Consider the following 12228-nt stretch of genomic DNA (forward strand, 5'->3'; position numbering starts at 1 on the left):
TGTTTTTCTGTGTCTCTCTCTTGCTCCTACACATTGCACCAACCATTAAATAACAAGAGTCACTGCTGAGTGAAACCAATTCACACAGCAGGAAATCCTGGTCAGAGTGTGTTAACAGGGAATGGGTGGGGAGGAAGAGGAGAGTATCAAGGCCCAAGATTAATTGACAGCAATAAAAGATTCATGTTCGTGGCAAAGTTCATTAAAATCTTCCTTTCCCCCCCCCCTCAAAGCCAGGGAAAGAGAAAAGCATGAGAGAGAGGAATAAAAAGAGTGAATTTATTATTTCATGTGTGTGTTTGTGCATGTTTTCGTCTGAGAGAACAGCCTGGTAATAATTCAAACCGTGCTTAGATATTTGTATTTGTGCCCATTGTTAAATCTGCTTTGTGGATGTAGTACAGCTGAATTAATGAAGTAGCATTCTGTACACTTGTTCTTCATTTAACAGGACACGTTCAGAGTTTGAGGGGCTTATTTTTTCAAACATAAATGTGTCTCTCAAACCATGGGTAGCATGTAGCAGCCATTTAACAAACAAACAGTAATTAGGTCCTGTGATGGTTCTTTATTACATTTCTTAATGGCCAAACTCTTTGAGAGGCAACCCGAGCACTGTTGTGTTATAATTAACAATCGCTCGTGAATTACCCCAGAGACGGCGATTTATGGGTGAAAGTTAGAACACAAGACAAAGAGTAAAATGACATAGAAAACTTTTCTCATTTCAGACGGACTAAGCTTTTTATTGTCTCCACTTCTTTATTCATGGCCCCCTTTTCCTTGATGTTATAGTAGATGTCAGGGCAAGGTGTCGCCACCCGATTCCCCAAAGTGATTTGGTTTTGATTAAACTCAATTTTCAAATGACTTAATATTAGGGATATTTAAGCTACAATAACAAATTGGTTAGAAGTTAATAGTTAGAAGATGTTAGATATAAAATATTAATGTTTACATTCAGAATTGTGCTTTTAGGATAAAATGGTCCAGGAAGGAAGGACGGACGGACGGAAGGATGAAAGGATGGAGGGAAGGAAGGAAGGAAATTAAGACTTGACCCCAAAGCAGCTACATTAAAGTTCTTTTAATTTTACATGACCAACAAGTGTCAGAAGGGGCTTTATTTAAGTTCCATTGGTGTGGTGAACAAAAGTTCTTTCTCAGGTCAAGTAAACAACCCTGAACAGGTAAACAAATCCAATATATCAACAGTGTGCAGCAGCGGTGGGGAACCTCCGGCCTCTGGGCCTTACACTGCCCACATCGCAATTTGATCTGCCCTGTGCTGGCTGGGTTGTACCATTGAGCTTTCAGAGCGATGATGAGCAGAAGGCTCAGGACTGTTTGTTGCTGACGCATTTAGCTTCAGAGTTTATGGTTTTCCTGCACTCTGACCTACCTGAATGTCACATTATTACCCTTAAACTGTCAATGCCGACATCATCGTAACCTTGAAAAGAGAAGAGACACAAAGTGGTAGCAGTGTGTTGCTGCTGAACACAGAGTATGAATGGATTTACTTACTCTACTCACTTGTCTGTCTCTAGGTCTCTACAGGATTTATCTAAGCAGACAGACCTGCCTTATGGCACAGTGCTGGACTCTGCAGTCTATGACCAGGTGCGCTCCAAATCTATGAACCCCTTTGAGAGAGATCCCATGTACTCCCAGATGTGGCGGATGATCAACCGCACTGGAGGAGGGGACAACAATGTTGAGGAGTCAAAAGAAGGCATCCGCAAGGTAGGTCTTTTCTTTTTTATGATAAGGTGTCCGTTTCAGGCAAAAGACCAATGACACATGTAAAATCACTGTGGTTAGTAATACAAACATTTGCGTCAGAAGACTCCAGAGATAGTTTTTCAATGCAGGGAAACAAGTGCAGAACAGCAGCAGCATCAATGCAGTTATTCTCCACTCAGTAGAGTCAGGTCTTTATTTACCAACATTTAACTTTGTCCTTTTGAACACATGGATTTTGGTTGTTTTGTGAAATGACATATTTTCAGTTATTTTTATGCAGAACTAACCATAACATGTTGCTGCTAATAGACAGCAGATGCTAAAGGGGCCACAATTCTTCTACCTAAATTGTTCCTTGTTATTGTGTTAATATTGTTCACAAGTGATTTTTTTTATAAAGACGTCTACTACAGTGCCCCCGCCTAGATATTACATGAGTTAAAACATAACGCTTCACAAATTGTCTACTTTTGACAAATTATTTACTTATTATTATCTAACCCTAACCCTAACCCCTAACCCTTTACTCAATAGAATTGATCAGCGAAATAGAAACCACTCCAGTATTTACAGGTTTTTGTTAACCTTAGTTATTTCTGCATTTAATACATGGAAGTAAACGTGTACACACTCAGACCTGTGTGGACATGCAGCTCAGGCTACAGGGCCGTCTGTTCACTGGGGATAAAGCTATCAAAACGATGTTAATGATACCCAGGTAACATGCGCATGGTTAGATACTTAATTCCCCTGGCAATTACCCAGCATTATAAATACCTGACTGCTGCATCTCATTTGCATGCCCCCCGCTCTCTGTTTGCATCGGCCCGCTCTCCTCCAGTGAGAGTTTCCCTCTCCCTTGAATATATTAGACTTGAACTGTAGCCAGCGTTGGAAGCGTTGCAAGTGTTGGGAGGAGTGATTAAAGTGGCGGGTGGTGTTTTTGAAATGATGAGATAAATGCAGTACATAACCACATATAAGCACACAACTATTAGTGCAAACTCACACACATTGCTTGTTGGCAGAGGTGTATGTATTTAATAGTGATTCTAGAATCATGAATAAGTCAGTCTGTCCTCTATCCTCTGATCTAACTGAGCTGTCATGCATATATCTTTTTTTAATAGTATTCGATTGATAAGAAGAAGAAGTTAATATATAATATCCATAATATCATGTTGTGTTCCATATACAAAATGCACTCTCCTTTAATATTGTAGAGTATCCAAGAAAGAAAGTTCTCAAAATTTTCAACACTATACATGAATCCAAACATTTTAATCACAGGTCAAAAAATGTAATTATCACATTGCTGTAATAATCCTAAACCTTTGCCACTATATAACATAGAGTAGACATCTTGGTGTGAGTGACAGTGGCTCCAAAGACAATATTTGAAAATGTGAACGTTCTTAAATGATTTTAAAATATCTTAAACATAAACAAGATCATTATTATAAACTAGCATTGCTGGATATGCTGTACAGTTCAAACCACAGATTGTATATGAAGATGAACAACATGAAATCTGCTAAAAGTGAAGCCAAATCCTCTTGATTGCCCCCTGGTGGCTGGCTGTTGTCATAAAATATCTTAAACCCTGCCTTCTCCATGTTAATGGATCGGACATGGAACAAAACGCATGTATCCGCAGGGGTTGACACCACGTTCATTCACGTTGTGTAGACTCTGGCTCCAAATAATGTCAAAAGCACAAGATGGTGGCACCTGTGTCCAAGATATTTTGACAACGTATGGTTCAAACTATTTGTGTCATCACTGTCATATGAGACCACTGTGGATAGTTGGTGCACAGACAGCATTAAAACAACAGGTCATGTTTTTTGCAGCACTCGCCGCTCAGGCCAACAAGACCAAAGTCAAACTTTATGTTGTTTCCTACTGATTGGCTACAAGGAGGCTGTGGGGTAAAATCAGCACCACCCTGTGTTTGCTGCAGCTGTGACCATATAGCAGCTTAAAGGTGAGCGAGGCATCACAATAACGGGGATACCCAGGGAACCACTGGGGCCTCCTTTGTGAAGCGGAGCTGACCCTTCAGACACAATGTGCTGATTGCATGTGCTCACAGCGAGAACATGGCCCGAGGCGTTCTATGCTGTCTGGGAACTTTAGGACCTGCAAACACTTGTTATGTTCAGTTGTATTTGTCACCAACCCAAAGGAAAACACTCGCGCGTTTGTATAGTCGCATCACCGCTGGTATCAGAACTGCATGTGGCGGGCACCACGGGTCCGAGACGCGGGCCCGCATTTGTCTGGACTGGGACTGGGCCAGCAGCTGCGGGAGCACTCCTGAGCTGGACCACAGCCAACAACTTCCGGTTCAGCACCGACTACGGGACAAGGAGGCTACACAAATGCCAAAACGTGCGGCGCCCGGCGCCTCAGTTCAGCTCCGCGTGTTCAGAGAGGCCGCGACGCTGGCCACATTTGGAGCTGACTGGCACCGTTTTTGTGTAAGGTTGAAGATGGTCCCCCCTTTGTCTGTCCTGTGTGTAATGATTGGAAATTAAACATAAACAAGATCAAGATGCATATTGATAATTATAAAATATGATTATCGAAATCATGGGAGTGTGATCTTTAAAGTACATTGCCCGCTAGACTGGGCATGTTGCAACTTCAGGTGCAGGACAGGTCCCATGGTTTATCAAGCTTATGTTCACAAGTTAGCTTTGCACTATAGTATTTAGTAAAAGTGCTGAGTAATTTATTATTACATGTGTCAGCAGAAATACCGAGGGAGATAGGAACAATGGGTATGAGTAAGAGAATAGTCGTCCTGTGGCTATAATACATTAAAATGTGTTGCAATTACTGTAATACATGTCCAGGAGCTATATGCTAAAGTATTATGGGGGTGGATTGTTCACTGCTGAGCCTCAATGCTCTATGATGATGGCGTCATATGACGAAGACTGATTTTCAGTAGCAGCAGAGCGTGAGCAGGCAGGAGTGACAGCAGAGAGAGCTGGATGAAGGGCTGGTCATAAACAGGATGGAGAGAGCGTCTGTTTTCATGGATGAATTCTACACGACAGAGTTGACACCAGCGGAGTGGCAGAAAGCACAGTGAGGCAGCAGTGATACGGAGGAGGACCTTCCCCTGTGACTCTTGTGCTGTTTCTCTTTTCCTCCTCCTTCTCATTGGCTCTCTGACTTCTCCCCCCCCCGTCACAGAATACTTGCAAATATCTTTTACTGTCTTTCTATTTGTCTATATTTTCTCCTCTTTTTTGTTTTCGCTCCCTGCACCTCCCTCTGTCTTGTTGTCAGTCTCTTATTCGTTCATGCTGCTTCGTGTTGAAGGCTACAGGCTGCACTCTAGTGGTTCACTCATGCCTGTCCCTCCCTCTAAGTTGCCTTGACACAAGCTCACGCTTCCTTTCTGCAGCAGCGAAGCCATCAGAGACGCTGTTGCCACGTTTGATTACGTGTTTATACCAACAAAACTCTTTGAAAATAAAATGCTGTCAACTACTCGTAACGACCTCCTCTACTTGATGGCAAAAAGTCAAAACCTGCTCTCAGAGAAAATTGTTGGTACATAGAGGGAAAAAAAGACGTGTCAAAGGCTAAATGATCTCTTGTTCTCGGCTGCTTCTTCACACGGTCTGCTAAAAGGAGATATATGAACTAAGTTTGAGGTCAGTGTGAAACACCTGACGGCAAACGATCGGCTAAAAGGTTCCGTCAAGATGGAGACTTTGAACCTGTTATTACTTTTTCTCAAGCTGACAAATATATGTGGAAGCCGCTCAACAGGGTGGAATAGCATTTTTAAAGCTGGAGGCGATATGGAAGGCTGTGATGTTATTAACAGACCCTGTGAGTCCCATTCAGACGTCTTTTGTTCTCTATCTCTGGCATTTGATTTATTTGGATGTGTTTGTCTTCTTCAATCCAGCCCCTTTCATATATTTGATTCCTGTGAGGTTATAGGAACTTGATTTATTTCCCCCTCTTCATCGTGCCATGCTTTCTCTCCTCCTCTTCTCTCACTACTTTTCTCTCTCTCTCTCTTCCTTTCTCTCTCTTTCTTTCAGGCCTTTTCTCTTTCACAATAAACCTCTTACTAGCTCTCTGTCACCATTGTCTCCTGTGCGCTATGGATTTTCTCCCATTTCAGGTTTGATCCCCTGCAGCAGAATAATATTATGTCAGAATAGGTCAGCATCTGAGCTGTGTTTGGTATCACTCACACAAGCACATACATGCACGCACACACACATAAACACACACACACATACACACAGATGCTTGTACATGTCGAGACACTCATACATACACCCAACTCTTATTTGCATGTCCACAACAAGTACACACACAGCCATGCAAGCTCTGCAGGGTGAGGCCTGTCACCCGGTAAAATATGTTTCTCTCCCCTTTCACTCAATGATCAAGGCACTCAATGAAATAAGAGTCGCTGCACCTCACACTTGGTTTCTCATTAACTTGGTGTCACATACGATATCAAAGACAAGCGTGCTGTATGTCACTATTTGACATAATGGCACCTTAGTTTAAGGCAATGTGCTGCTCGACTGCAGTGTTCTCCATTTATTCCTGCGTGGTCTCCAGAGAGATGAGATATTTTTCTTCCACCTCACAGCCCTTTGTGTGTTTGTGTTTGTGTGTGATGTTGGGCAAGCCTTTTAGCAGAGGAGCTCCCAACCACTCAGCATTGGACTGTTGTGCTGACTTGGAAAAACAATGACTAATATTAATTGATAACTACGTGGATTCTTAATTACCTGACCTTTGCTTCCCCTAGACTGATACTGGTAAATTAATGACATAATATATTAACGTCATGAGGCATCACAGAGACTGAAGAATATGGATTTTACCTCAGTTAACAATATTAAACTGTTGTTATTATTCAGCTCTGCAACATCAATGTCATTTTCTATTTTATTCTTGTGCATTACTCAAATTACTAATGTGTCCATGGCTCAATATGTTTAAATCAGCAGTTTTGTGGAATATTCTTGTAGTCACAGCAATTTTCAGTTAGTGCCAGACTAGATTAACCCTAAAACCAAGTCTTAACCCTGAAACAGCCCATTAAAAGTGGGTCTGAATGTCAGGACCTGCCAAAATGTCCTCACTTTCCCAAATGTCCTCACTTTGTAGGTTCTCTACCAGTCCTCACAAAGATATCTGTACAAGTACACACACACACACACACCTAATTCCATACATGTAAGTGTCCCTGTGTGAATGTATGACAGCTACTCTCTGTGTCTCTGATGACTGCTGAGGGATTTTAGAGTTGAGTGGATTGCCAGTTTGAGTGATTTTCTGTCAGTGTGAATTTCTGTTGCATTATGGGAAGGTTCCAATTTAGAAAATGCATCTTTTCCCACGTGTCCTTGCACAATATATATTGTCATTACTCCCAAGCCTCATATCGACGGCCGCTTTTTAGGTAGAAGTCCCATTCCTCAACAAAGATACATAACGCTGGGTAAATATGGCAGCAGTGAAGTCACTGTCCTTCCAACATAACCCTGAGTTGAACAGCTTCGAATAGGAAAACTAAGCTTTTGGCAAAATATGGATAATTCTGAGTTGCACCCATGCATGTATCTAACAGCCAATCAGGGCTGAGGAACAGGCGGAGGAAAGGAATGCAGGAGGGTGTGTGCCAGAGTGTGAAGTTAAATGGCTCATACATATGTACATATTTGAATTATACCGTATGGAGGACATTTACTGAAGCCAAAGCACTTTTGCTTCCATTTGTGAAACTCCCAAGAAAAAAAGAAAAAACCAACACATTTCTTGAATTTGAATTTCAAATGTGTTTTGACGTATTACCGTGGGGAAATGGATCCGACACATTCAGCTGATAAGGTCCCACCAATCAACAGAGGCCCCAAGGCTTCGTTCACGTTGTATTATCACTTATATTCAATTTCAATACCCCTTAAGCCGTGTGCTTGTGCCACTGCCCAAAATGTTGAGATGTTTGGATCTCAGAACACCTCTGGCACATCGATTGTATTTTTATGGCCATTGTTGACAAGGTTTTACAGATACTCCTCCCCACACATGCCTGTTTTACATGTTATATAATTTCACTGATGATGAAGAATTTCTACACTTGTCCTGCATATGCTCGACTCCATTCTGTAACAAGCCCGTCTCCCATCACTTAATGATTCCCCATCACCATTTAGCATAATGACTCCAGAAATTATGATAAAAGTTACCATCATTTCTTAACCTCTGCCAAATATATCTTGAGACGGGAAGTAAGGAGTTGTATAATATAAGCCTTTAAGCTTTCACCAATTTACCGTAATGACCGCAATGATGATAATAAAGATTATGCTGATTCCTGCATCAGATAGATCTGATGGTAAATCAAGACCTGTTTGGATCTTTCAGCCCTGGGTGAAGCCATCATAACACTCTGGAGGACAATTGAGACAAAGCAGAGGAGAGACGAAGGGAGGAGAAGAGGATATGGATGGGGAATGGGTGCTCGGGGAGTAGAAAGGGGGACATTGGGAGATTTAGGAAGGTGATAAGAGAGTGATAAGGGAGGAGAGAGGGGCTGAAAAATAACTAGATGTTGAGGGAAGCGCAAGAATGGGGAAGGATGGAGGGATGGATGTAAATTAGAGAAAGAATGGGCAGACTGGGACCTAGATGGAGTCAGAATGTATGAACAGAGAATGGAGGAAATGAGAATTTGGAAGATATATACGCCACCAAAGAGATTGAAGGAAACAAGAGCAGGGAGGGAGAGAGGTGGATTTTAACACCGTGTTTTACTAATACATAAATTCTTTATTTTCCTCTTGTGTTGATGGACGCTTAGGAACATTAATCAGTGGAGCTAAAAGACATCAAATACAAAGAACACCCAATCACACATTAGAGAGAGGAGTTAAAAAGCCAGACAGAGAGGGGCTGAAGGAAGGGGGGTAGACGAACAGGAGAAAAGAGGAAAGAGAAATAGCGATGGTTGGTGTAAATGATGAGGCTGGTGTGGATGGAGTGATCGTGAAACAGAAAGAGTGTAAACTTTGGGAGGAACAGAATGGGAGACTGGTGAGTAGCATTGGCTACATCCATACTAAATTCATTTGAAATCAGCGTCTTAAAACTACTAAGACTTCTGTCCACAGAAAGTGTTTTGGCTCCATATCAGTTTTTAATCCCCGCCCATACTCACGTGACCCCTCAGGTAACCTGGGCAACAGCTGTTAGCAAAGATAACAGGGTCAGCAACTTGTAATTTACTATAAATGTTACATTCATATATATATATGAATATTCTTGTTCCTTCCTTTCTATTTACACCTCCCCCATCTATCTCTTCCCTCTAGCTGTCATCTCTCAAATGGGGTTAAAAAGAAATGTATTAATATTCAAACACTTTGTAGCCATCTTCAAGTTTTGCTTCTCTCTTCATTAGGTTGTAAAGTGATGTGAGGCGAGCCAGATGGGGAATGATAATGTTTAAACAGAGCATATCAATGAACCTCGCCCCAGCTGCTTCACTGTGTGTGTGTGTGTGTGTGTGTGTGTGTGTGCGTGTGCGTGCTCTCAACTTAGAGAGGCCTAAGAATTGTTTAACCACTTCAAGTCACGAAGAAATCTGTAGGCAATGGTGCTCTCTGTGTGTGTGTGTGTGTGTGTGTGTGTGTGTGTGTGTGTGTGTGTGTGTGTGTGTGTGTGTGTGTGTGTGTGTGTGTGTGTGTGTGTGTGTGTGTGTGTGTGTGTGTGTGTGTGTGTGCGCGTGCGTGTCAGTGAGTGTCAGTGAGTGTCACAAGTCTTGAAGGACCTCCTGCCAACCAGCCATTGGTCAGGGAGTTACCAAGGTTACTGAGCTAGGTGGCCCAGCTGTGTTCAGGTGACAGATCTCAGTGTTTGAATGCTTTCTCTCTCTCTCGCTCCCTCCCTCCCTCTCCCTCTCTCTCAGGTTTCAAGGTTGCCCGCAGCTATATGACTCGTGCCTCTTACAACATGCCCACTAATGTACAATATCCTTCCTGTGCTTCCTCTTCCTCGCTTCAATTTCCTTCCTTCGTTCCTTTTTTCTTCACGTGCCTTTTCTGCTGATGGAGTTTTGCAGTGCTGCTTGTGGTATTGTGTGTCGGACCAGTGCAGTGACATGGTGCAGGAACAAGAAAGACCTGTTTCCTTCGATTTTTTTTTAGAAATTAACGTCACATTTATGTGATTGTTGTGTATTTTATTGATTATTATTGAATGAAATCTCCGCAGAGATGGCCTTGGCACATGGGCTGCCTTGATATATGTTTGTCTCTGGGTGTGAGTGTGACTGCTGCAATATCCTCTGTAATAACCCAGCCTCTGCTAAGACCAGAAAATGTATTTTTGGCTGCTGGGTTTTCTTATTTTCTGTTTTCTTGTCGTGCAAATCACCCTGACAGTAGAAAGAGGAAGCTTTTTTTCTGCAGAGTCTGATAACTCATTAGGATTCAACTCAACAAGCCCAAACAGCCAACATATATTCCCGCTGTTACAATTCTCTGCCTGTGTGATGACGGTGTTTCTGTGTTGTGATTCAGATTCAGGGCGAGCAGATAAAAAGAGAAATGGGGGAGAATTTATCTTTTGTACAAACGTAAGGAGATGGCACAGATTGTAACAGACGTTTGGAATGAGGGAATGATAGGCGCCATATTAAAAAATGTAAAAATAGAGAAAGATAGATAAATATGGCGGCTGATTAAAACGACGTGACAAATCAGGCAAGAGTCAAGGTAACAGATGTAGAAAGCGGAGCGAAGGAGGAAGAAAGTTGGAGATAATAAATGTTTACTTTCATAACAGAAGGAAATGAAAGAAGGAAAGACAGAGATGATTCCATTATCTATTCCTTTCCATGTATATTTTCTTATCTTCCCTCATCTAATAGTAAAACCTAATTGCCTTTTTATGTTTCTCTCTCTGTCTATCTGATCCCATGAGATGTTTTTTAATATCGATGTTGTTCTCTTTCTCTTCCTCTCTTCCTCTCCTGTCCTCTCTTCATTTGAATATTTGTGTTTCTCTCATTACCTTTTTCTGGCGATGTACCTCTTGCATCTGAAATGGTTGCAGCAGTTAACAAGAAAAATCAGTTCAGTTCAACTAATGAAGACGGCATTTATTTTGCTTCCTCAAGGCATGCATAGTATTTGTGTGTGTCAGTGTGAACTCTAATATTGTAATGAATGGTCAGACCCGTGGTTCTTTGTGTTTGATTGCATATACTAGTGCAAATCTCAAATTTGAGCATCAATTCCATGATTGTCAGCAGAATATTTCCTTATCATTCACCTTTATAGTCTCACTGAGATCAACTAAGACTGGGAGGTACAGGGTGCTGCTATTGTTGTCCACGTCTGTGGCTACTGAGAAAGAAAACAATGGTACACATGAAATAGAACAATAGAGAAGAGTTCTAGAAGAGGAATTCAGAGAGAATTCTGATATATTATTTTTATCCATAACACATCCTGAATATAAGTTTTCAAATAACAGTCTGGGGCAAACCAAAGTTTTGGGTCCTTCACAATGAAATTCTAACTCGTTGGTCCCATATGTTAACATATTTAATAGTTTTAAGCCTCTGATAACTTTTTGATTGATTGTTGTATGATCCTGTTTAAATACATCCAAAATAAAAACAATAATAGCTAGAGCATTCTTTCTTTTTGCAGCATGACATCATTACGTTATGTTGTGCGCGGTGCAATATTTGTTGATAACGCATGGTGGCGCCAGAGAGTGGGGGGCAAAAACATTTGCATAGTTCAAATAACTTATGAGGTAGCATTGATTTGTTTATTATGTTTTGGATAAATTTTTTGTGTGTATGTAGCAAACGAACATGGATCAGGGGCACGTTGATGTTCCGGCATTAAGCAGCGTCACGCCTGTGATTCTGAAACGTCAACATGCTCTCACATCACACGCTGGGGCAGCATTAAGCTGGTTCTGTTTCGTTTAGTGTAAACAAGCAAAGTCCGGCCAAAATGGACATATATATAGCAGGATGTCTGTTTTAACAGGGGGATTCTGGGTAACTCAAAAAAGCTCAGAAGGAAATGGTCTCACCAAACACTAAGTCTTGGTTTAAAGTTTGTCCTAAAGTAATGATGTGCTTAAAAAATCATGAAATGTGTGATTTGGATCGGTTTTATTTTTCCTGCTCAGAAGTAATGACTGATCAGAGGTTTCTTCTGCCTGTGTCATTCTTCTCATTTTGCATTCTGTATGATTTCAAATCATTAGTCCGACTCTGATTACTTTCTTAATAAAACACCTCCAGTAATGAGCTCTGCAGCCTTAATGATATCCTCTTCACCCTTAATGAGACAACTCACCTTAATGACCTTGAGATGACGATAGATTAACACGTGTTGCTATGGAAAAATAATCACACAAACAGGCAAATACTTAGTGAGCAGACAAAAGAAAATTAAA

The 12228-nt window shown here is 41.4% G+C and overlaps 1 protein-coding gene across 2 annotated transcripts in view; it reads left to right on the forward strand.

The window, feature by feature from the left end:
• The window catches only part of grid2 (glutamate receptor, ionotropic, delta 2), a 441472-nt gene that overhangs the window by 382121 nt on the left and 47123 nt on the right, over positions 1-12228 (forward strand). For both annotated transcript variants that reach the window (XM_035167013.2, XM_035167012.2), the window contains exon 13: positions 1551-1746. In XM_035167013.2, coding sequence (XP_035022904.1) covers positions 1551-1746 — 196 coding nt within the window. The remainder of the gene's footprint in view (positions 1-1550; positions 1747-12228) is intronic.

This window comes from Hippoglossus stenolepis, chromosome 9 (assembly GCF_022539355.2).
Source record: "Hippoglossus stenolepis isolate QCI-W04-F060 chromosome 9, HSTE1.2, whole genome shotgun sequence".
In the NCBI taxonomy this organism is placed as follows: domain Eukaryota; kingdom Metazoa; phylum Chordata; class Actinopteri; order Pleuronectiformes; family Pleuronectidae; genus Hippoglossus; species Hippoglossus stenolepis.